We start from the raw sequence: 22,758 nt of genomic DNA, 5'->3' as shown, positions 1-22,758 counted from the left end.
AGAGAGCATAGTAACCGAATCGACGTTAAAAACACCGACTGCTTTTGTTGGCTTTGTCCTCATGACTTGCCACTACTAGTTATTTAGTGACATCTTTTCTATAAATTTATAAGCCTCTTCAGGTGTCTTATTATTTATAGTCCCACCAGCGGCTGCGCCAACCATCTGTCTAGTTGAGGGATTCAAATCGTTGTGGAAAGTTTGAACTTGTAGCCAAAGGTAAATCATGGTGAGGGCACCTTCTCAATAGGTCCTTGTATCTGTCCCATGCATCATAAAGTGTTTCTAAATCCATCACTACACAAAATAAGAAATATCATTCCTTAATTTAGCTATTTTAGTCGGCGAAAAATATTTTAGTAAAAATTTTTTGGTCATTTGTTCCCAAGTTGTGATTGACCCTTGAGGTAACGAGTTCAACCACTGTTTAGCTTTGTTCCTCAATGAGAATGGAAACAACCAAAGGTGAATGGCATCGTCAGAAATGCCATTGATCTTAAAAGTGTCGTAGAATTCCAGAAAGTTTGCTAAATGAGTGTTTGGATCCTCGTCCTGCAAACCATCAAAATGAACAAACTGTTGTATCATTTGAATCGTGTTAGGTTTCAGTTCAAAATTATTTGCAGCAATAGCAGGTCTAACAATACTTGATTCAACTCCTGTTTAAAGTAGGTTTAGCATAATCATACATAGTACGAGGAGCAGGTTCCTGATTTACTGGGTTTACAACAACGACCGGAGGTAATGGATTGTTTTGATTATCAGTCATCTCCTCGGTTGTGGTTTGAATATCGTCCTCTTGTCCTTTCTCTATGTATCGTAGGCTTCACCTTATTTCCCTTCGGTTTCTGCGAGTTGTGCTTTCGATCTCACTATCAAAAAGTAGGGGTCTTGACGGGTTTCTTCTAGTCATAAACTATAAAAACCTGCCAAAAGTAAATAAAAAAATTAGTAATTTAAGAAAAAATAAAATTAAATTGCAATAAAAATAAAAAATGACTAAAGTAATAAAAATTAAGCGTTTCTAATATCTTAGTCCTTGGAAATGGCGCCAAAAACTTGATGGTCGTGAAACTGACTAAAAATTTGACTTAAGACAAGCGTACCTATAGAACAGTAATTAGTTATGGTGAGACCAAAAATATCGTATCCATGAGGACTAAAAGTACAAGTAATTACTATCTTTTTATTATCTAGCCTAAGAATTAAAGGGTCTTTTTAAACTAAACTAATTTTCTAATTTAACTAAGATTATGATAGAGATGGAAGTTGGAAAATGCTTTTGAAAAACCGATTAAGAAAACAATACCCAAGGAAGAATCCATATAGACTTCACTTATTACCTTTGACTTAGACAATTTATTCACTTGACTTATTCCGTAGAAATCACTGATTTATGTTAATAACCTTTTTGAGACTAAAAACAACTAACTTTAGGTTGATTAATTAAAATCTCTTTCTAATTAAAACCCCTATTGTAGCATTAACTGAATCCATGGATTCCCTTATTAGATTTGACTCTAATCCGGTAGATTTATGTCATCCTATCTCTAGGATTGCATGCAACTCCGCTTAATTATGAATGATCTACTCTTAAATAGGGACTTTTCCTCAACTAAATAAGCACATCAAAGACCTGAATTAATATTCTGGAATATTAAAGCAAGGATTAAAACTCACAATTAAGAATAAGAGCAAGTATTTGTCATATAAATCAGGGAGTAACAAGATTCATCTTAGGTTTCATCTCCCTTAGGTGTTTAGGGAGTTTAGTTCATAATAATAATGGAAAACATCTCAAAGTTTGGAAAACAACAAAACATAAAGAAACCCAAAGAACTTCTAAGAAATTGGATGGAAATCTTCAGACTTGATGTAGATCTTGGCTCCAAGGTGATTCTGATGGCTATTCTCGAGTATTTTCTACCTCCAACTCTACGAGTCCTCTCTAATCCTCTTCTAGGGTGTTTATATAGGCTTTATAATGCTTCCAAACCCTCAAAAGTGGCCTTTTCCAAGTAGAACTAGACTTGGGCTCTACAGGGACACGGCCGTGTGTCATGCCCGTGTGCAAGTGCTCATACCGTGTGTAATTCTGACTTGGATTAATGTCGATACGGCCATGACACACGGGCATGTGGTTTGCCCGTGTGTCACACACAGGCGTGTGGATTACCCGTGTGGAAATGCCTAGGCCGTGTGAAACACTGTTTTAAGCCCAATTTGTCTGTTTTTGGCCCATTTCTGGCTCCTTTTGCTATCCGAAGCTCTCCTGAGTATAAAACATGAAATTAAAGGATTAGGAGCATTGAATTCAATAAAACCAAGAAAAAATCATCCATAAATATGTCAAGCATGGGGTAAAAATATGTATATATTACGGTTTATCAATAACATTTTTTTATTTTCTTCAATTTTGCTCAGAACGTACGAAACTAACAATTAAGCTTTACAATTTAGTCATTTTCATAATCTAGGCTTAATTTCTATCAAATTCACATCAATTTCATCCATTTCTCAACAATGATAATTTTCAAAAACTTTAACAATTTTATCTATTGATACATGAGTTATCTAAATCAATATCCGATGATTTAGAAAAATGACTACTAACTTATTTGAATTTGGTAGTCGAATGTCCAAGGGTTTTCAAGCTTTCTTCTTTTTTTTCTCTTTTGGTTTCCACGATTGAAGATGAAGATGATAACATTTTCAATTTATTTCCATTATGTTTTATTATTTATACTTAAATTAACATATTTTAACTTTAATGAATTAACTGAAATATTTAATTAGTTTAAGTTAATTGTATCCACCATCAAATCCCACTATCATATATTTTAATTTAGTTTATTTACCCTTTTATTTCTTTGGATAATTATTATCTAAGTCCCTAAGTCTTTTCCTAATTAAAAATCTATAGAGATTAAACTTTACAATTTAGTCCCTAAGCCTTAATTAACCATAATTCCGGCTAAATTACTTAATCAATTTTCAATTCATCTATTAGATTTGAGTGACTCAAATCCTTGTTAAAATAAAATACAATAGTAAAATAAAATAAAAGTAAAATCTATATAGAACTATACTTCTTTTATTTGACATTGATTAGAATAAGGTTTTTCAACCTTACTACATTTCTTCTATTTGAAATTGATTAGAATAAGGTTTTTCAACCTTTAAATAGATGTAGTTGAAACTCTTCTTGTATAATAGGAATTTCAAAATTAGTGAATTTTCTTCTCATCTGCCCGTGGATTTTTCTCGAAAGGGTTTCCACATAAAATTTGTGTGTTCTTATTTTTTTCCTTTTTGCTTTGCAATCATTCTATATTCTTATTATCAACGTTCAATTTTTTACAAAGTGGTATCAAGAGCTTTTCAGGTTGCTTGTCTCATTCACGGTAATGGCGACATTGAAGTATGATATTTCACTATTTGATCACAACACCATATTTGCGTTGTGGCAAATAAATATGCAGATAGTTCTTGCGCAGATAAATTTGGAGGATCCCTTGTTAGGGATAGATAAGATGCCTTCGACATTGACAGAGGAAGAGAAGAAGCGTAAAGATCGAAAGGCTTTGATGCAATTACATCTGCATTTGTTGAATGAAATTCTATAGGATGTGATGAAAAAGAAGACCACCGCTGCATTATGAGTAAAGCTACAACAACTATGCATGTCAAAAACCCTGACTAGCAAGTTGCATATGAAGTAGCATCTTTATGCTCATCGTTTGAAGGAATGTGTTCAAATACTTAATTATATTTAAATAAATTCTATCAGATCTAAAGGTCATAGAGGTTTAGTATGATAAATAAGATTTAGGGTTAATTCTACTTTATTCATTGCCCTAGTCTTATTCAACCTTTAAAGATACGATTTTGTATAGCCGTGAATATCTCATTGTTGATGAAGTCTATGCTTATTTAACCTCGTATAAAAAGATGAAACATCATGTAGTTAGATCTGACTCTCAAGGAGAGGGTCTCATTGTTCGTGAAAGATAAGAATGAAATATTGGTGATGATCGTGGGAGAACATAGAAACAAAATCCTCGTAGTAAATCTAAAGGTAGATCGAGATCTTTAAACAAAAGTAAAAATTGTAACTTCTGAGGGCACATTAAATCTGAGTGCTATAATTTGTAGAAAAAGATCAAAAGGCAGGCTGCAAATCAAAAGGGAAAACAACTAGAACAATCCAGTGAAGCTGATGTTGTAGAAGACTATTACGATGGTGAACTCCTAGTTGCTTCTGCCGATAACTCTAAAGTGAGCGAAGAGTGGATCCTCGATTTTGGTTGTAATTTTGATATGATTCCTAATCGAGATTGGTTTACAACATATGAAACAATGTCTGAAGATATTGTTTTGATGGGAAATAATGTTTCATGCAAGATCGTAGGTATTGACACTATTAAAATTAAAATGTTCGATGAAATTGTCAGAACACTTAATGGATTACGACATGTACCAGAATTGAAGAGGAATTTGATTTCATTGAGTACTCTTGATTCAAAAGGGCACATGTACACAGCTGAAACTAGGTTTCTAAAGATTAGCAAGGGTTCCCTCGTTGTGATGAAAGGGTAAAGAAAGACTACCAAGTTATATATGTTGCAAGGTTCTACTGTTACTGGTGATGCATCTGTCATTTCCTTATTTTTGTAAGATCATAATGTTACTAGATTTTGGAATATGCATCTAGCGCATATGAGTGAGAATGACATGAAAAAATTAAGCGAAAAAGGACTTCTTGATGGACAAGGCAGTAGCAAACTGAAGTTTGATGAGCACTGTATTTTTGGGAAGCAAAAGAGAGTTCAATTCACTAGAGGACTCCAAAACACTAAGAGAATGCTAGATTATATTCATTTTGATCTTTGGGGACCATCTAGAGTGTCTTCAAGGGTTGGCGCTAATTATATGCTGACGATCATTAATGATTTTTCTGGAAAAGTTTGGGCATTCTTCTTGAAGTAGAAAAGTGATGTGTTTTTTGCATTTAAGGTTTGGAAAAATATGATCAAGAAGTAGACAAGAAAACAGGTAAAACACCTCCGTACAGATAATGGGCAAATCAAAAGGAATCATGAGACACATAACAATTCGTCATACTCCACAACAAAACGGTATTGTAGAAAGGATGAATAGAACAATCATGGAAAATGTTCGATGTATGTTGACGAATACTTATTTACCAAAGTCATTTTGGGCTGAAGTGGCCTCTATTGTATGTTTTTTGATTAATCGGTCTTTGTCTGTTGCGATTGAGAAAAAGACTTTATAAGAGGTATGCTCTGGTAATCTTGTTGATTATTCTTATTTGAAGATTTTTAGGTGTCCCGTGTATGCTCATGTTGACAATAGGAAATTGGAGCCTAGATTTATCAAATGTGTTTTTCTTGGTTATAAGGCTAGTGTTAAAGGGTATAAGTTATAGTGTCCTGAAACGAGGAAAGTTGTAATTAACAGAGATGTTATTTTTTATAAACTGTTATACTGCCTAACTTACCTCTTAAAGATTCTTCCAATAAAGACCAACAAATTTCAAACACACATGTGAAGTAGGTGGAGCTTCAAATTGATCTAGGATCTACAATAGAGTCTACTTCTCAGGTTAAAATAGAAACTTAGAGTAAAGTTACTTCTTCACCTTAGTCAGCACCACAATATTCTATTGCCAAGAATAGACCTAGAAGAGAAATTAAACCTTCAAACGATACGATGAGGCTGATCTAATTGCTTATACTTTAAACATGGCTGAAGATATAGATGCAAATAAAGAGCCATCTACTTATTTTGAAGTAATTAGCTGTGAAGATTCAGGAAAGTGGATGTTTGTCATACAAGAATATATGAAATCGCTCTATAAGAATAGAAAATTAGACTTAATGAAGCTTCCTAAGGGTAAAAAGACTGTTTGTTGTAAATGGGTGTCCAAGTAGAACCCAGATATAAAGTAAGGTTGGTTGTAAAAGGTTACAATCATATTGTAGGTGTAGACTTCATAGATGTGTTTTCTCCAATTGTGAAGCATAGTTCGTTTCGAGCCTTACTTGGTATTATGGCCATGTATGATTTGGAGCTTGAGCAATTAGATGTAAAAATAACGTTCTTACATGGAGAACCTGAGGAAGATATTTACATGCAACAACTAGAAGGTTTTATAGTCTCAGAAAAAGATGACTAGGTTTTCTTACTAAAAAAGTCTCTTGATGGCCTGAAACAATCACCAAAGCAGTAGTACAAGAGGTTTGATTCATTTATGACTACTTATGATTTCAAAAGAAGCAACTTTAACAGTTGTGTTTATTTTAAGAAAAAATAATAATGGTTCTTTTTTATATCTCCTCTTTTATATTAGTGACATATTGATAGCAGCCAAAGATAAATGAGAGCTGAGAAAGGTCAAGCCTAGCTTAGTGAAGAATTCGATACTAAAGATTTGAGAGTAGCAAAAAAGATACTTGGGATGGATATTCTTAGAAATAGAAAAGTATGTAAATTGTACCTAAGTCAGAAAGGGTACATTGAGAAAGTTATTTGCAGATTTAATATACAGAGCATCAAGCTTGTTAGTACTCCATTAGTAGCCCACTTCAGACTTTTATCAGCTTTGTCTCCAAAATCAGATGATGAGATTGACTACATGTCACATGTTTCATATTCTAGTGCAATGGGATCTCTCATGTATGTTATGGTTTGCTCAAATCCCCAGATATCATATACAGTTGGTGCAGTTAGTAGATACATGGTGAATCCCAGTAAAGAACATTGGAAATTAGTTTAGTGGATTTTCAGATGCTTACGAGGTATTACTGATTTTTGCTTACAATTTGAAAGAACTAGAGATGGAGTCATTGGGTGTGTTGATTCTGATTTTGTTGGAGACCTTGATAAAAGAAGATCTCTAACAGGGTATATATTTATTATTGGGGGTTGCACAATTAGTTGGAAAGCCACTTTGCAAACTACAGTTGCTTTGTCTACTACTGAAGCTGAGTACATAGCGCTTACTGAGGCTTGTAAAGAAGCTATTTGGTTAAAGGGACTTTTTGGTGAACTTAGTAAAGACCTTCAACCAGTACAGTGTTTTGTGATAGTCAGAGTGTCATCTTCCTTACGAAAGATCAAATGTTTCATAAGAGAACAAAGCATATTGATGTTCAGTATCATTTTGTGTGTGATATTATTGCTCATGGAGATATTATTGTGAGCAAAGTTAGTACTCATGAAAATCCTGCATATATGATAAGTCACTTTCTATAACCAGGTTTGAGCATTGCTTGGACTTGGTTGGTATTCGTTGTTGAAGAACACCCCTTAAAGGGTTTCATGGAAGAGGTGGAGAACTTGTTCGTCGAGAGTTCGTGGTGAAGAACTTATTCGTTGAGAATTTGTGTCAAGGTGGAGATTTTTAGAGTTGAGTGACTCGAATCCTTGTTAAAATAAAATAAAATGGTAAAATAAAATAAAAGTAAAATCCATATAGAACTATACTTCTTTTATTTGATATTGATTAGAATAAGGCTTTTCAACCTTATTTCACTTAATCTATTTGACATTGGTTAGAATAAGGTTTTTCAACATTTAAATAGATGTAGTTGAAACTCCTCTTGTATAATTCGAATTTCAACATTAGTGAATTTTCTTCTCCTCTGTCTGTGGTTTTTTTCCCGAAAGGGTTTCCGCATAAAATCTGTGCGTATTTTTCTTTCTTTTTGCTTTGCGATCATTCTATATTGTCATTATTGACATTAATTTTTTTACATCATGTATTCACTAACTCTGTAAATATCTCTATTTAGTATTTACGGACTTGGTTTATGAAAACGAGGTTCCGAAACCATAATTTTTGACACCATTGAATTTCAGGTTGTTACAGTTCCCTCATCTAATGAGCTCAACCCCAATGATGATCAACAAAACTCATGCTAGTACCCCTAACTGACGAGGGTTCCTAGAATCTTCAATTGGGGTCGCAATAATTCACTTACATGCAAGAAAGAATGAAAGCTTAATTTTATTATGCACACTTTATTACATCCATTAATTTAATATATTAATAATGTTGTTGATTAAAATCTTGACACAAATTAAATCAACACCACCTCACAGATTAACAATTGTATTCATTTAGTATTCTTAATTTGATATATTTATGTGTTTAAATTTCATTTTACTCACAATTTAATCTAATTTTTTCAATTTAATATCATACATATTTCATGTGTTATTATTATAAAATAATATTTGATATACCATCGGTGCATAAGTCTCATGCACCATTAATGAATAATAACATGACACATCATCATTAAATTAAACAAAAAAATATGAAAAACTTGTATATAAATACTAATTTTGTTTAAACATAATTAAATATTAATGGTAACTATTATAAATAAAATTATTAGTATTTATTTATAGACCCTCCACTATTTTTATTTTTTTAACGACGAGGTGTCATGTTATTATTTATCAATAGTGCATGAAACTTATGCACTGGCTGTATATCAAACATTCTCCATATTATCCCATTCATTATTTATTGAATGATATTTTTAATTACACCTATTTTCACACGTATACGTGCGAATAATTAAGTTGGTAAAAACAAGTTAAATCTTTTAATTATAAAATCACTTAGTACTAACAAAAACAGAATCGATTTATTTTCTTCTGCCCATTTGCTGAAGCAGTTTGGAGAATGTCATCCTTTAGTTTAAGTCCAGAAATGGAGTATTTGTGTAGCTTTGCACATTGGTGATTAGACATTAACAAGTTGCTCAAAGCAAATGGACTAGCAAAAGTCTGTTGGAACCTTTAGAATTAAAAAAATTGAACTGATTTTTTTCACAAAAACAGCGAGCCTGCTGCTGTTTGAAATCGATGCGTGCTGGACAGCCCCTTTAAGACTGAATTCAGTGAGAGAAATTTCTGATGCTTCACGGCAATTCCCTCCCTCAAACACTATTAAAGTAATTGTGATGCTTCTTAGGACTCCAAATCTTTTCTAATAGGCATAGTGGCAGTAGCTCGCGATTGCAATGGAATAAACACACTTGTACGAGCCCCCCCGATCCAAATGGCTGAAGCCTTGGCTTAAAGGCTTGGTTCCCTTCTTGCCAAAAGACGACCAATGGCATTCAATCATATTTGAATCCTACAACAAAGATCTTACCAATTCTGTCTACGAAAAGCCTTAATAGTTGGGATTCCCTTACGATTGAAAAATATATTTTTACTGTTATTGACCACTTGAACTTATGTTTTTTTTTTTTTTTGAATAACTGTTAACAAGGTTCTTGATTAGTTTGCCAATTGTTTTAGGAAAGGAACTTACCGCATTGACTGGGTTTGAAAATTTACCATCGGCTTTCTCCATACTTCTGGTTGGAGATGCTCCTTTTTTTACTAGATATTGACAATAAAAGCAGTTTATTTCATATTTTTTATATAACGAAAAATAAAAACAATTCGGATATTAAATTTAAAATTAATATAAAATATTTTGTACTTTATATTAAATCAAATGTCGGGAACCTCTTTTATCTTGAGATAATGAGTGTATACTACAAGAGTCGCAGTCGCAGTCGCAGTCGCAGCCGCTAGAAACAAACATTATTGGGGTAAGGACGAGATAAAATCATCCAGGCTAACAAAAAAGAAAAAGGAAGACCCGCAGTGACACTGACGAGTCCCTTTCCTGCCCCATCAATTAACACCAAAACTGAAACAGAACGCTTCCTGTTTTTCCGATGGGAGCCGCCCATTATAATTCCACATGGCACGTGCACCCTCCTCACCAGATATTTTCAGCCTTTGACATGCTCAAACTTCATTACGGATCCAAACCATGTGCATTTCACGTAATCCCCCTTTTTCGTGTCAAAGACCTTGTTCCTAGATATCACAAAACTTAATTCATTTCCGTACGTAGAAGAATAAAATTTACGGTTTAATTACAAAGCATCATGTGTTAAAGTTCAAATTATTATAAGTCAAAGTTATTAGGGTGAATATGATGATATCATCTTTGTATCATAAATATTTTTTTGATTAATTATTAATTTAAATTAATTAAAAGGTAAATATTATTTTTTGGTATTATCACTAAAATAAAATAATTAAATGATAATATTAAATAATTATTTTATCTCTAATTAGTTAAATTAATAATTAACTAAATTCGGTATTCGTCTGGTATCCAACCCAAGGAGGAACAAATAATTCTAAATTTTGGAAATCTTCAAATTTATTTTTATTATTTCTGAGTTCTCATTTAGCAGTCTTATTAATATATCAATATTTCTGGTGAGTATTGATACACTATCTAGTTAGTCATGAGTTAGGCGTGTTAAGGATAAAGTATCATTGTAGTCAATTTCAGTAATCTAGAAAGTCTGATAGTAGAATCCCTTGTAGAAAATATGAAAGCAAACCTCAAATAGTATCGTTAATGAACAAAAATATCATTATGAAAATGTTCCCCAAAGATTTGATAATTAGACTCTACCGAGAGTTTCAACAAACTAAATTTATAAGAAAATAACTTTTAAAACTTTAAATGTCTTTTTGTAGTTATGTTATAAAAAACAAAAGAAAAAATTTTACCAATCCAAAAAGAATATGAAACTATCCGGTTATTAGATAGAGTTGTCATTAATAAGCTCAAAGAACAAAATTATAAAAACATCCATTTTAGATTAGTTCAAGTCGATGTCAAACCACTTAATGTTGAAGCCACAAAAAATATTTCAATTTTAATTGTCTTAAGAGACCAAAAACATATTATGTTAGAAATTTTCCTTACTAGGAACAATAGAAACAAGCCTATGTACTGACCTAATATATTTTAATTGTTACCCAAATTTTATGGGTTCATTAACTGATAAAAACATTTTAAAATCATTGACCCTTCAAATTCATAATCAAAATTACAAAATGCACCTTAGATCCAAAGTACTGACTTTAGTCTATCGACTCCATTTCAAAGTTATGTATTCCGTAATCAACACCAAGACTTTACTCCCAAACCTAAAAAGAGAAACCCTTTTAATAGAAATAGACACCTCAAGATCTCATACTACAATCCAAAACACAATACAATGCCATGAAATCAATCTCCTTACCAAATGGAAACTAGAAGGTGCTAAAGATCTTGTTGCACCAACCCTAATTAGAACACTTCTTTAAGTGAAATTTCTCAACACCAAGATGACACAGTTGAATTAATATTCAATAAGCCACCCAGAATGCCCCATGACATTCCTTTGAAATAGGAAATACCAGTACAACCTTTGGAAGGTTAAATATAAAAGAAGAATCAAAACTCGAAATACAGATGACATACTTTAGGATTGCCAGAGCCTCTGTCTCTTAGAACCAATTTACAAGGAGTAGATAACTCCTCAAATATAGCCCAACCTATCTATACCAAATAGGAAGAGAGCACCTAGAACTCACCTAATATGTCGCCAACATACTTATCAATGACTAATAATGCAAGATTAGAAGAAAATTTAGAAATTTTTGTTCTAGAAAAATCTTTTCAGATCAATAAAGAATGGTGTAGAAAGCACTTCTATTCCAACCAAAAGAAAAAAAAGAGAAGATTACTTTAAAAATTATAATAATGAGAAAGAGAGTATTCTCTAATAATATTAAAAAATTATGAACATCCATAAAATTCATATAAAATTATATGAATGGTTTGAAGAGCATTATTTGAAATCTATTAATATAATAAAAAATAATATTAGATGACAAACAAATAGAAGAAAAGTTGAATCTCAACATCCCCCTTTAATGGAGGTTCAATATCTTCAAGAAGGAAAAGGGAGAGCTATCTTCTTCTTTCCATTCTAAGATACCATGATTGATTTGCCTTGGAGCTAAGGATGGATCTTCTTTGTTGAGTTGAAACTGAGGATCAGAGTTCTAAACAAAAGTTATTTCACAACCTAGGTAAGTGCTATGGTTGCATGTTAACTTTTATAGTGATAAGTTCTTAAAAGGATGAATAGGAAAATAATCTAAAAAAAGTTATTTAACAACCTAGGTAAGTACTATGGTTGCATGTTAACTTCTATAGTGCTAAGTTGTTAAAGAATGAATAGGAAAATGGAAAAGTAAGGCTTTGCATGAGGATTTTTTGGGTACGAGATGATGATAAAGATAATATGAATGAGTTTTAATGGTATTCTGATGCTCTGTAAGTAATGGATTGCTAAGGTTTTTGGATGGATGTTGAGATATGGAAATCAAGTTGTTGTTTGTGAGTATCAGGTGAGTCCCTAAGCCTACTCTTACTTGTATGTTGTTCATGTGAGTACTTCTATGAATAATGATTAAATTCTGTAATTGAACTGGAAATGTATGGTAAGGTGAGGATGTTATTGCATGTGTGTTTGATGGATTTTGCACGTATAATATGTAGAAATATGAGGAGTTTTGGTAAGTGGTTTGAATCATTAAGTTAAAGAATGGTTGTATGGGTATGTTTGGAAAATGTGATGAGATGTGAAACAGTTTGCGTGTTTGTATGAATTGAGTGTTGAGTAATGAATAGTGTCAATGTATGAAGATTTTTCCAAGTGAGTCTATGTATGTACACCATGGTGGAGTCTAAATAGGTCCGTTGGGACTAAAAACACAATCTCTAATATGAATCCCTGAAAGGAAACGTCCATGGCCATAACAACATATTGTGTAAGACCATATCTAGGCTATGGTATCATATGGAAAGAATTAAAGGTAGGTTATTATCCAATGGAGTTCTATGCCTGTCCCAAGAAGATAATAGACAAGCCTCACAAAGTGTGAGTCTAGGTGAATCCATATCCTAAAACATATCATGAAAGAGTAGCCTTCATGGCAAATATGAAAGGAATGCCTTTGTGGCAAACTCTGTGAGGAACGTCTTCATGGCACATTCTTAAGGATTGTCTTTGTGGTGAGTAAGTGGAAAAAAAGCCTTTGTGGCAATCTACGAAATGGGAAACCTTTGTGGCAATTTATGAAATGGAAGCCTACGTGGTGGATCGCGAAATGAAAGCACTTTTGGCAATAATCTGAATGAAATGCATTCATGGCAAACTCTAAAGTAATGAGACTCATAAAAAACTTGGAAAGGAAACGCTTAGTGTGTAAGGATGAGGCTTTCAGTGGCAGACTCTATATCAAATGGTTTGGCATGGCAAGTATAGAGGAAAAATGAGACTTTCAAGGAGGATTCTAATTGAATAATTGAAATAGGTATCTACCACTTGTATACGGGATCAATGATAGATTGTCGAATGAATGATGACTTAGAGTATGTATTCAAGAATAACAGTGGTTGTCTATTTGGACTTCTGGAAAGGAAATGGTCAAGGAATCGTGAAAGTTCATATCGAGGAACATGAGATGTATTGAGGAAGAGAGGGGTAAGACATGATCTCAGAGTAGGATACAAAGGCTATGGTATGAGGAATGGAACTCTAAAAAGTATTTGCCAAGAGGCAAGTAGAAAAATAAGCATAAAAGATAGCTATTTGAATTTCTAGATGCAATGTTCAAACATGAACTAGGTAATTGGTGTTTATCTCACCAAGTTCTTATGAACTTACCTCCGTGTATTTTGTTAAGGTAAACTGAGATGGGTCTATGTAGGGGTGTTCAATCGGTTAATCGACCGGTTAACAGATCCGAAATAACATTAACCGAATTGACCGACCTTTCAAAATTTTTAACCGTTAACCGAACCGAAATTTTTTCAAAAAAATTAACCGAACCGAAAATTTTTCGGTTAATTCGGTCGGTTAACCGAATTAACCGAAAATTATATGTTTTTTAATTTTTGGTTAAAATAAGTATAAAATTAACTGAATTAACTGAATTAATCGAATTAACTGAATTACCCAAATTAACCGAATTATTTGTATAAATTATATGTTTTCTATTTTTATTTTTAGTTTTAGTTTTAGATTTTTATTTTTATTTATTAAATTATTTGTAATTTTTATGATTAGGTTGGGTAATTGAGTTGGGTTAGGTACTTGGGTTAATATATATTAGATTGGGTATTTGGGTTTATGTTGGATTGGGTTTGAGTGTATAGTGAGCTATTTATATATTATAATTTTTTTATTAATTTTTTAGGTTAACCGAATTTTTTCGATTAACCGACCGGTTTCGAACCGAATTAACCGTTAACCGAAAACACAAAAAAAAATTAACCGACCCCCAACCGAATTAATTTGGTTAATCGACCAATTAACCGAATTCAGTCGGTTAATCGAATATTTTCGGTTTTACCCGAATTTTCACACCCCTAGGTCTATGTCAGGAGGGGTGATGTTAGGACTATGCCAAAGGAGTAGCATATTGAGCTATTATGCATACAAAACAAGGTGGTAGCATAAATGTAATCAATAGTTTTGCACAAAAGTCTATGTACTGGAATGTTGTAAATAGTTATGAGATTAGTTAGAATTTCCTTGTAATTAATTTATGCAGTACTACAACTATTATTATCTGATGTATAATCACTTGTATTTTTTTAATGCCCTCAATCTGATCCAATCTACCGGATCCAAATCTCGGGTGTTACGTCTTATATAGATATAACTTAAAATTTTCTTCTAACATTTTCTGTAACACTCCTTACCCGTATTCGGCGACAAAACAGGGTATGAGGCATTACCGGACTTAAACACAAGCAAACATACATTTTCAAGCCATGAATTTTCGTCCAAATTAAAAAATTTTGTATTTAATCATAAAGTCCCTAATACGAGCCTACGAGGCCCAAAACATGCATTGGAAGTGATTCGGGACTAAACCGAGAACTTTGAAAAATTTTGCAACACTTAAAAAAGTTTTCACTAAACAGGGGTCACACGCCTGTGTGGATATGAGACACGCCAGTGTAGACAGGTCGTGTGGTCACATACACCCCTGTCCCTAACCCGTGTAACACTCTGTTTGTCACCCAAGAACAAATTAAAGACACACGGCCAGGTCACACGCCCATGTGCTAGGCCTTGTAGTCGATTTAAAATTTATGATTTTTCATTAAATAGGCGTAGACTTTACACGGCCAGGGGCACACGCCCATGTTCGAGACCCTATCGTCCACACAGCTGAGACACATGTCTGTGTCTCTACCCGTATGCTCAATTCTGAGCATTCTGTTTTTCAAAATTAAGGTGCAGGGGACACACGGCCGGAACACATGCCCATGGGGTAGACCGTGTGTCACACACGGCCTAGACAAACCCCGTGTGTCTACCCGTATGACAAAAATAAGACTATTTACCAAGCCTTTTTGCCACCCTTTTATGCACATAGCTACACAACATAACATAGTACTAATCCAAGCATACACATACAACCAAATCAGCTACAACCAAGATATCAACACATCATTCACCTGCTACCATCTATCACACACAAACATCACAAACTTATCAACTCAAATCATGTAAATTCCCAAATCCATGAAAGGCATCATCATATAAATTACTTATACCAATAGTAGCCAATTTCAAATGGCCTTATACAAAATGAACTTTCAACCAATATAAGCCAACACATTTAACCAAATCAATTACGACACATAACAAAATGACCAAGTCTCCTATACATGCCATAACTCAAAATATTGAATTCATTGGTACCAAAATAATTGTTGACAGTGAGAGTGGATCTCCGATGATCTCCAATCCTCCAGCTAGCTTGATGACACTATAAGACAAAGGAAAGGATAGGGAGTAAGCTATAAAGCTTAGTAAGTTCCTATGCAAATAATAAGCATCATAACTACACATTTAACATGCAATTAACATGATGAAAATTGGCATGAATGTTATTAAAATCTTAAAATCATAACTTACTCAATCATAATCCTACCAGGAGTTCATCACATATCTAGCTCATTACTTATGAGTTTCACATACATACCTGTACCAACTCGCAACATAGCCATATCCTTTCACAACTTTGACATTCTTGTTGAACACTCGGAACATTAACGGATACTCAGAAATCTTGCACATAAGTGCCATATATGTAGCCAAAGCTACCTTATATTTCATAAACATAGAGGCTCATTTTCGAGCTATTCACGGGCCTGCTCACACAAGCTATCAGGTATCCGCAACACATGTCGGACTACCCAGCCACTAGTAGGACGTACAAGACTAGAACCTAGATCATGTAAACACATATACACATGGGTTCCTAGTGACATGTCACTCGTATCCTATTCTATTCTTAAGGTTCAATTGGGATTTCTCGCTTGTCAAAAATTTGTCGAATACATACAAAGAGTCAATCACAACTCATACAATATTAAAGCATTTAAAACATAAATATAACAATGCATTATTTACATACGAACTTACCTTAGTACAAAAATAGTAGAATTTGGCCTAATCGTTAAACACTTTATTTTCCCCCTAATCTTAGTCCGAACCTCATTTTTCTTGATCTATAATAACAAATTTAACTCATTTAATAATCACATTGTTCAATTCAGTCCAAAACCATATTATGGAAAAATTACATTTTTTCCCCTAATTTTCACATTTTTACGATTTAGTCCCTAGGCTCGTAAAATGAAATGTATTCCATTTCTTCAAAACCCAAGCCTAGCCAAACCATTTTCATACTTATACCAGCCCACATTTTCCACTTAATCACACTTTTACTATTTATTTTTGTAACTTTTACAAATATCTCCGTTTTAACATTTTTACCAAAAATCACTTAGCAAAAGTTATTTTTCTAACAACGAACATGCATTTTCTACCATTTTCCATCAAAATAAACAATGTATAACATAGCCTAGACCTTAATCATTCCTCAAATTAGTGCTAGAAATTGGTAGATCGAGTTGCAACGATTTCAAAATGTAAAAAAAAAATTAAAAACAAGACAAAAACAGACTTACAATCAAGCTTGGAAGTGGCCAAGCCCTAGCTATGGATTCCCCTTCTAAAATTTGGCTATGGTCAGGAAGATGGACAAAGATTTTGGCTTGATTTTTTCTTTTAATTCATTTAATTACCAAATGACCAAAATGCTCTTTTATTAAAACATTAAAATTTCTCTTACTCTATGTCTATTTTTGTCCACCAACTTAAGTAATGGTATAATTACCATCTAAGGACCTCTAATTTAAAATCTCATAGAAAATAAACACTTTTAGCATATAGAACTCAAGTTTTGCACTTTTTTTGTAATTTAATCCTTTTTGCTAAATTGAGTGTTCAAACGTCAAAATTTTCGAACGAGATTTTCACAAAACCATTCCATAAAACTGTAGACCATAAAAATATAAGAAAAATAAATTTTTCTACGTCAGATTTGTGGTCCCAAAACCACTGTTCCAACTAGACCCAAAATCGGGCTGTTACATTTTGCCTATGTAAAAGAAAATTCTATCTATGACAGAGTTTCTTATGTGTGTACAATGTATGGTTACCATTACAATTCAATAAAATTTCAATAAACTCTATTTAGGTTTCTTGCCCTACTGTGTACATATTGAAATTTTACTTAATGATCTAATGCGCAGTCTTTAATATGCCACTTACAGCACGTTTGGTTCGCTGTATTGGATTAGAGGTGTATTGGATTGGATTAGAGGTGTAATGGAATAGAGGTGTAATAGCAAATCAACTGTTTGGTTGAATGTAATGGAATAGAGGCGTAATAGTAAAACTGTGTTTGGTTGAATGTAATAGAGGTGTAATAGCATAATGGAGAAAACTAAAATGACCAGAATACCCTTAGCATAAATTTGTTTTGGTAAATGATTATTGTTATTGTTATTTAAATTTTAATAAGATTATTTATTATCAAAAATAAATAATTTAATCATATTTAAACATAATTATTATTTAATATATTTTAATTAAAATATATAATTTAATAAAATTCTTAATAATTAGCAGAAATTTGTTTTGGTAAATTATTTTATTTAAATTTTAATAAGATTAATATCAATAATAAATAATTTAATCATATTTAAACATAATTATTATTAAATATATTTTAATTAAAATATATAATTTAATAAAATTCTTAATAATTAATATTCTTATATGAATTTACTCAAACCATAATATATAATACAATTTGGAGACCTGGATTTGTAGTAATTAAGTCCAATTCATTTCTGTTTTTATCATCTTCAATGACTTGAATCTAATGAATAAATATGAAAAAAATCTGCAAGAGTACAGCAACCACATCTGACATTGGAGTAAAAAAGCTTACTTCATTCATATTGTTAAGAAACTAATTACAAGTGCTAATCCAACTACATTAAAGAGGAAAGCTTTCTTCATCAAATATTATTAAAGAACTAATTCCTAATTCCAAAATGCTAATCCAAAAGAAAAAAAGAAAAGAAAGTGACCCAATTCAAGAATCACTAAGTTCAAGAAATTGGTTTCAACACATACATTTTGGCATCCGCAATTGCACATCAAACAGTCCAAATGTTTCCAAAGGTGTTGGAAGGTGCAGATTTTCAGGATCAATTTGAACTCAAAGCTGCCTTCCAACCTGAAATGGAATAAAAGGAGGAGATTAATCGAGTGCGTAAATGGAAATAACAAAATCATAACATTTCAAGTCCACATCTTAAACGTTTTATGATTAAGCTATGTCACTTGGACTTGAAGCGAGTGTTTGACATGGGTTTATTCAATTTGCTCCAAGTTTACTCACATATTTGGAGGATATAACCATGTACATATCTAAATACGCGTCGAACATAAATACTTCAGAAAAATAAGAGTCCGAATAACATAGCATATAACACAAGGAGATTGTCTATTGTAGTGACGTGAGAGAAACTATTACTATCAATAAATATCATGGCCATACCTCAGCAACAATTTCATCTTTTGTCACAGGTGAGCGCAATTCAATTGGGTCATCTTTGGTCGATTGGGCACGAAACTTTTCAACATTGATAGATCTCCTCAATACCTATAAAATGCAATACAAGTTACACACTCGTACCACAAAGAGCCTGACATAAATACAATTACTGTTTTCAAGCTTCAACAAACTTTTGAAAAAGATTCACCACTAACAAGTTGAATCAATTATGACTAGTCTAGTGGCAACTTGTTGTATGTGGGTTCAAGTGTTGGCATGCTATCTAGGGTTTGAACCTTGTGAAACCCCATCCTCCTCCCACTTAGAATGTAATGTAAGCTTTGCTTGTACCAAAAAAGAATTTAAACAAGTCTTAATTTAAAATTTGACACCATTGTTATCCCACATATGCCTAGTTCCACTATTGTTAGCCTAACCATAGAAGAGGCAGGTCCAATGTTTCAGTCCCACACACCTTGACCTTGTTTCCCCAAACCCTTTAAAAACACACACATACAAACATTGTTGAGAGGCTGTTTTTTGTGTATTTCCATGTGTTGGGAGGAAGGCAGATAAAGTATCAGACATTTAAACCAGAAAAAAACATTTACGAAATTAAGGGCTTCATAGATGGGAACTAACCAGCCGGCCATTAAGTAGACGATATGCAGCCTTTTCATATACTTTGCTCTTATCTTCCATATTCTTTGTAACTACTTGAACCTCTTCTTCCTTCGGTTGATAAATCTGATGAGGAAGTATACCACTGGTAAGTTATCATTTAACTGAAAATGAAAAGCACAATATCCCACATATCAGAAGTGACTCCACCAAATAAAGACTTTCAAAACAGTAACTTAATTTGACAAAACTACATAAGCAGAATGTGCATCTGAAATAAGGAATGGATTTTTACTTCATCAATATCTAATATCCATACGCAACATATGAATCCTCAATAAGAGTGAGAGAGTGAGAGAGAACGCAAGATTTAATATACTTGCAGTTGGAGACATGTTTCCTCCTTAAGGCTGAAATAGCAGATAATACATGTCTAAGAAAAGGCATTACTTATATCATAACAAGCAAAATCTAACCAAAAACCAACAGCAATATGAAAACACTGTTACTCAGACTCTTCATTTTCCTAAAAAACCTGTGTCAGACACATTCGGATATAAATATGTGTATGATCTTCGTTTTAATTGTATCTAGCACTCACCCCCTATGTTAGATGGACTATTCATTTCCGTAATATATTTTTGTCTGATACATATACAGACATAGTATAGAGATATACTCCTCCAAATACAAGAAAAAAACCTTAAAAGCAACATATACTCATATCGGTCACATTCACATATCCAAATCCACTCCCAAGTCCAGCCAACATAGCTTACCCCATAATCCGAGCAACAAACTGAAAACGTTCTACCTTTATGTCAAGCTTGTTTTTCCTTGAACGTGTCATGACAAAAGGTTCATGAGAGACTTAGGTAATGCATACAGATGTGTGTGTTTAAGGGAAAACAAATTGATGCATATTTGTTTGTAAATTAACAATACGATTATGATTAATATCAACTGAAAAACTTCTTTTTATAAACAAACAGCATTGCAAGAACACATGTTTCAAGCATCAAACACAAACTAAAAGAGAGAAGAAAGCGACCTTACGCTGCTCCTTAATGAGATAAGCGAACTTATCAATATTAGGAACAGCAAGCAATTTCGGCATCAGATGATTGCGAAAATAACCAGGAGCGACTTTGACAGTCTCACCAACTTTGCCAAGTTTCTCAATGCTCTAAAAAATGGAAGCAAAAGCAAACGTGAATGATATTTTGCAATCTGAAACAACAAAAAATTGAGAAAAGAAAAAGATTATTGGATCGAAATGACTCACCGTCGTAAGAATCACATCCAACTTTCTGTATCTAATTCCTTGACAAGCATAGAACAGAGGTTGCATCAAACGATCATGGCTTTGCTGGACATTCGTTTCTTTGATAATTTACCGAAGGGCATGTCTTCCATACTGGATATAAACCATTAATTTCCTAACTTTGTGGGGGGCTCTAAAATATAAAAGGAATTTAACGGTGAGGGAAGAGGTTCATGCACGGAAGACCTTTTGCCTAAAATTTCACGACAGAATAATCAACGGAAGAAGTGGGAAATGGGAGGAGAAAATGATTAGGACGGAAGAGGAGAGGGTCGGGTAGGGAGGGAGGCTAAAACAGGGAGATGGGGAGGGAGGCCGGAAGTAATAGCTAATACAGCGAAAAGGGAAGGGATTGGAAAACACGGGAATTTGAGGATTAGGGGCGTAACCGATTACGCGCGTAATACCTATTACAGCAAACCAAACGCCGGAATAGGGGCGTAATGTAATACGCACGTAATCGGGGCGTAATGGATTGGGTAATACGGCGAACCAAACACAGTGTTAATTTCCTCTGTATGCACAACAACCCATCATGCTATTCTCTTTTATCATAGCCCTGTCATCATCCCTCGATGCATACTCCTTCATAACCTAAAATAAGAAATAACTTTAGTAAGTTCATAAGAACTTAGTGAGTTAAACCTTAAATACTTGATTCATTATATCAATTTTGATCAGTGTTTTGCATGTCTTTCATGTTTCCTTTGACTTTTCATTATTCCTTCTAGCGATTACTTCGCTAGGGTTTTCCTCTTTAACAGATTGTACTCTTCTCTAAATTAGACCTTTATCTTCTTCTCAGGGTCCTCAGTGGCTTATCTTCCTTTCATGTTCATTAAGCTTTCACTCTATTGGCTCTAGATTCGAAGACCGAACTCAAATTGTTGTTTCTTTCCTTTGAGCGCACTATACTTAATATCTCTTCACTTTTTATGTCCTTTCTTAAATATTATCTTTACATAGTCCTTAACCATTTCATTTACCTTATGTACAGAATTAAAATTTTATTTCTTACTTACTAACTTTTGTACAATCTTTAGGTGATGTAAACTACACCTATTACTTCACACAGAGTTAGCCTAGATCCTCCTTACTTCAGGGTACTATCTATACATCCCTATAACACATATCTCGTATTTTTCACCTATTTTGGCACGTTCTACCTTCACTATTCATTTATTGTCACTATGCAAAGTTTTCTGGCTATTTAGTTCTTTCTACTTGTCCCATAAGTCATCTCTTACACTTACTATACCTCAGAGTTGTAACAGCCCGAATTTGGGACTAGACAGAATAGTGGTCTCGGGACCACAAATCTGGAGTCGAATAAATTATTATTATAGCATGATTTTATGAATGCATGAAATATTTGGTGAAGTAATTTTAATGTTTGTGAGCCCAATTGCAAAAAAGGACTAAATTGCATAAAGTGAAAAAGTCCTGAATTGATAGCTCCAATAGCTAGGGAATAAATATTGGTGCCCTTTAAAGGGAAATTAGACCCTTAGAAATAGGGTGGCCGACCATAAGGGACAATGAATTGAAAATGTTAGGTAATTGATTTTTGACTTTTTGACTAAAGTAGAAATAAAATAATCAAAGGATGATATCATCTTTTTCACCTTTCCTTTTTCACTAATTTTACCAAAAAAAATTAGCGCTTTGGGAGCTTGAAATTTTAGCTACTTAGTTGACTCACAAGTAAGTGATTTCCATACCCTTTGTTGATGATTTTTGCATTTTCGAGACCCTTGAAGCATAAGCTTTCAAATGAGGGTACTATTTTGCAAAATGATTAAGAGTTTAGGGTTTTTTCCATGAAAGAAAAGGTAATGTTTCTGAGTTTTTATGGAAGAAAATGAGTCTTGGGTGTCTTATAAACAACTTTTGTGAAAGGTGTTAGCATGAAAACACCTAAA

General features: G+C 33.2%; 1 protein-coding gene and 1 non-coding gene across 2 annotated transcripts; one reads left to right on the top strand and one right to left on the bottom strand.

Annotated features, from left to right (window-relative positions):
- Positions 1-221: 221 nt before the first annotated feature.
- On the top strand, positions 222-330 carry LOC121205698 (small nucleolar RNA R71). The gene has a single exon (XR_005900774.1). It is a non-coding gene; the product is annotated as a small nucleolar RNA R71 (small nucleolar RNA).
- A 17,999-nt stretch (positions 331-18,329) lies between these two features.
- On the bottom strand, positions 18,330-20,951 carry LOC107948025 (50S ribosomal protein L9-like). The gene is made up of 5 exons (XM_041074528.1): positions 20,798-20,951; positions 20,564-20,698; positions 19,534-19,638; positions 18,895-18,999; positions 18,330-18,570 (listed from the first exon to the last, which is right to left on the bottom strand). The coding sequence occupies exons 1-5, from the start codon at positions 20,861-20,863 to the stop codon at positions 18,553-18,555; spliced, it is 429 nt and encodes a 142-aa protein (XP_040930462.1). The 5' UTR covers positions 20,864-20,951; the 3' UTR covers positions 18,330-18,552.
- Between the last annotated feature and the right edge of the window lie 1,807 nt (positions 20,952-22,758).

Source organism: Gossypium hirsutum, chromosome A08 (genome assembly GCF_007990345.1).
Source record: "Gossypium hirsutum isolate 1008001.06 chromosome A08, Gossypium_hirsutum_v2.1, whole genome shotgun sequence".
Lineage (NCBI taxonomy): Eukaryota > Viridiplantae > Streptophyta > Magnoliopsida > Malvales > Malvaceae > Gossypium > Gossypium hirsutum.
Note: the sequence above shows the minus strand (reverse complement) of the source record. Positions and strands in the feature narration are given on the sequence as shown.

What these genes read in the sequence shown, in the direction of transcription:
- LOC107948025 (XM_041074528.1), bottom strand. Translation starts at nt 20,863, where the DNA reads ATGCAACCTCTGTTCTATGCTTGTCAAGGAATTAGATACAGAAAGTTG. An exon ending in TGGATGTGATTCTTACGACG is followed by an intron (nt 20,699 to 20,797) that starts GTGAGTCATTTC and finishes TCCATTTTTTAG; the next exon opens with AGCATTGAGAAACTTGGCAA. An exon ending in TCATTAAGGAGCAGCGTAAG is followed by an intron (nt 19,639 to 20,563) that starts GTCGCTTTCTTC and finishes CTTCCTCATCAG; the next exon opens with ATTTATCAACCGAAGGAAGA.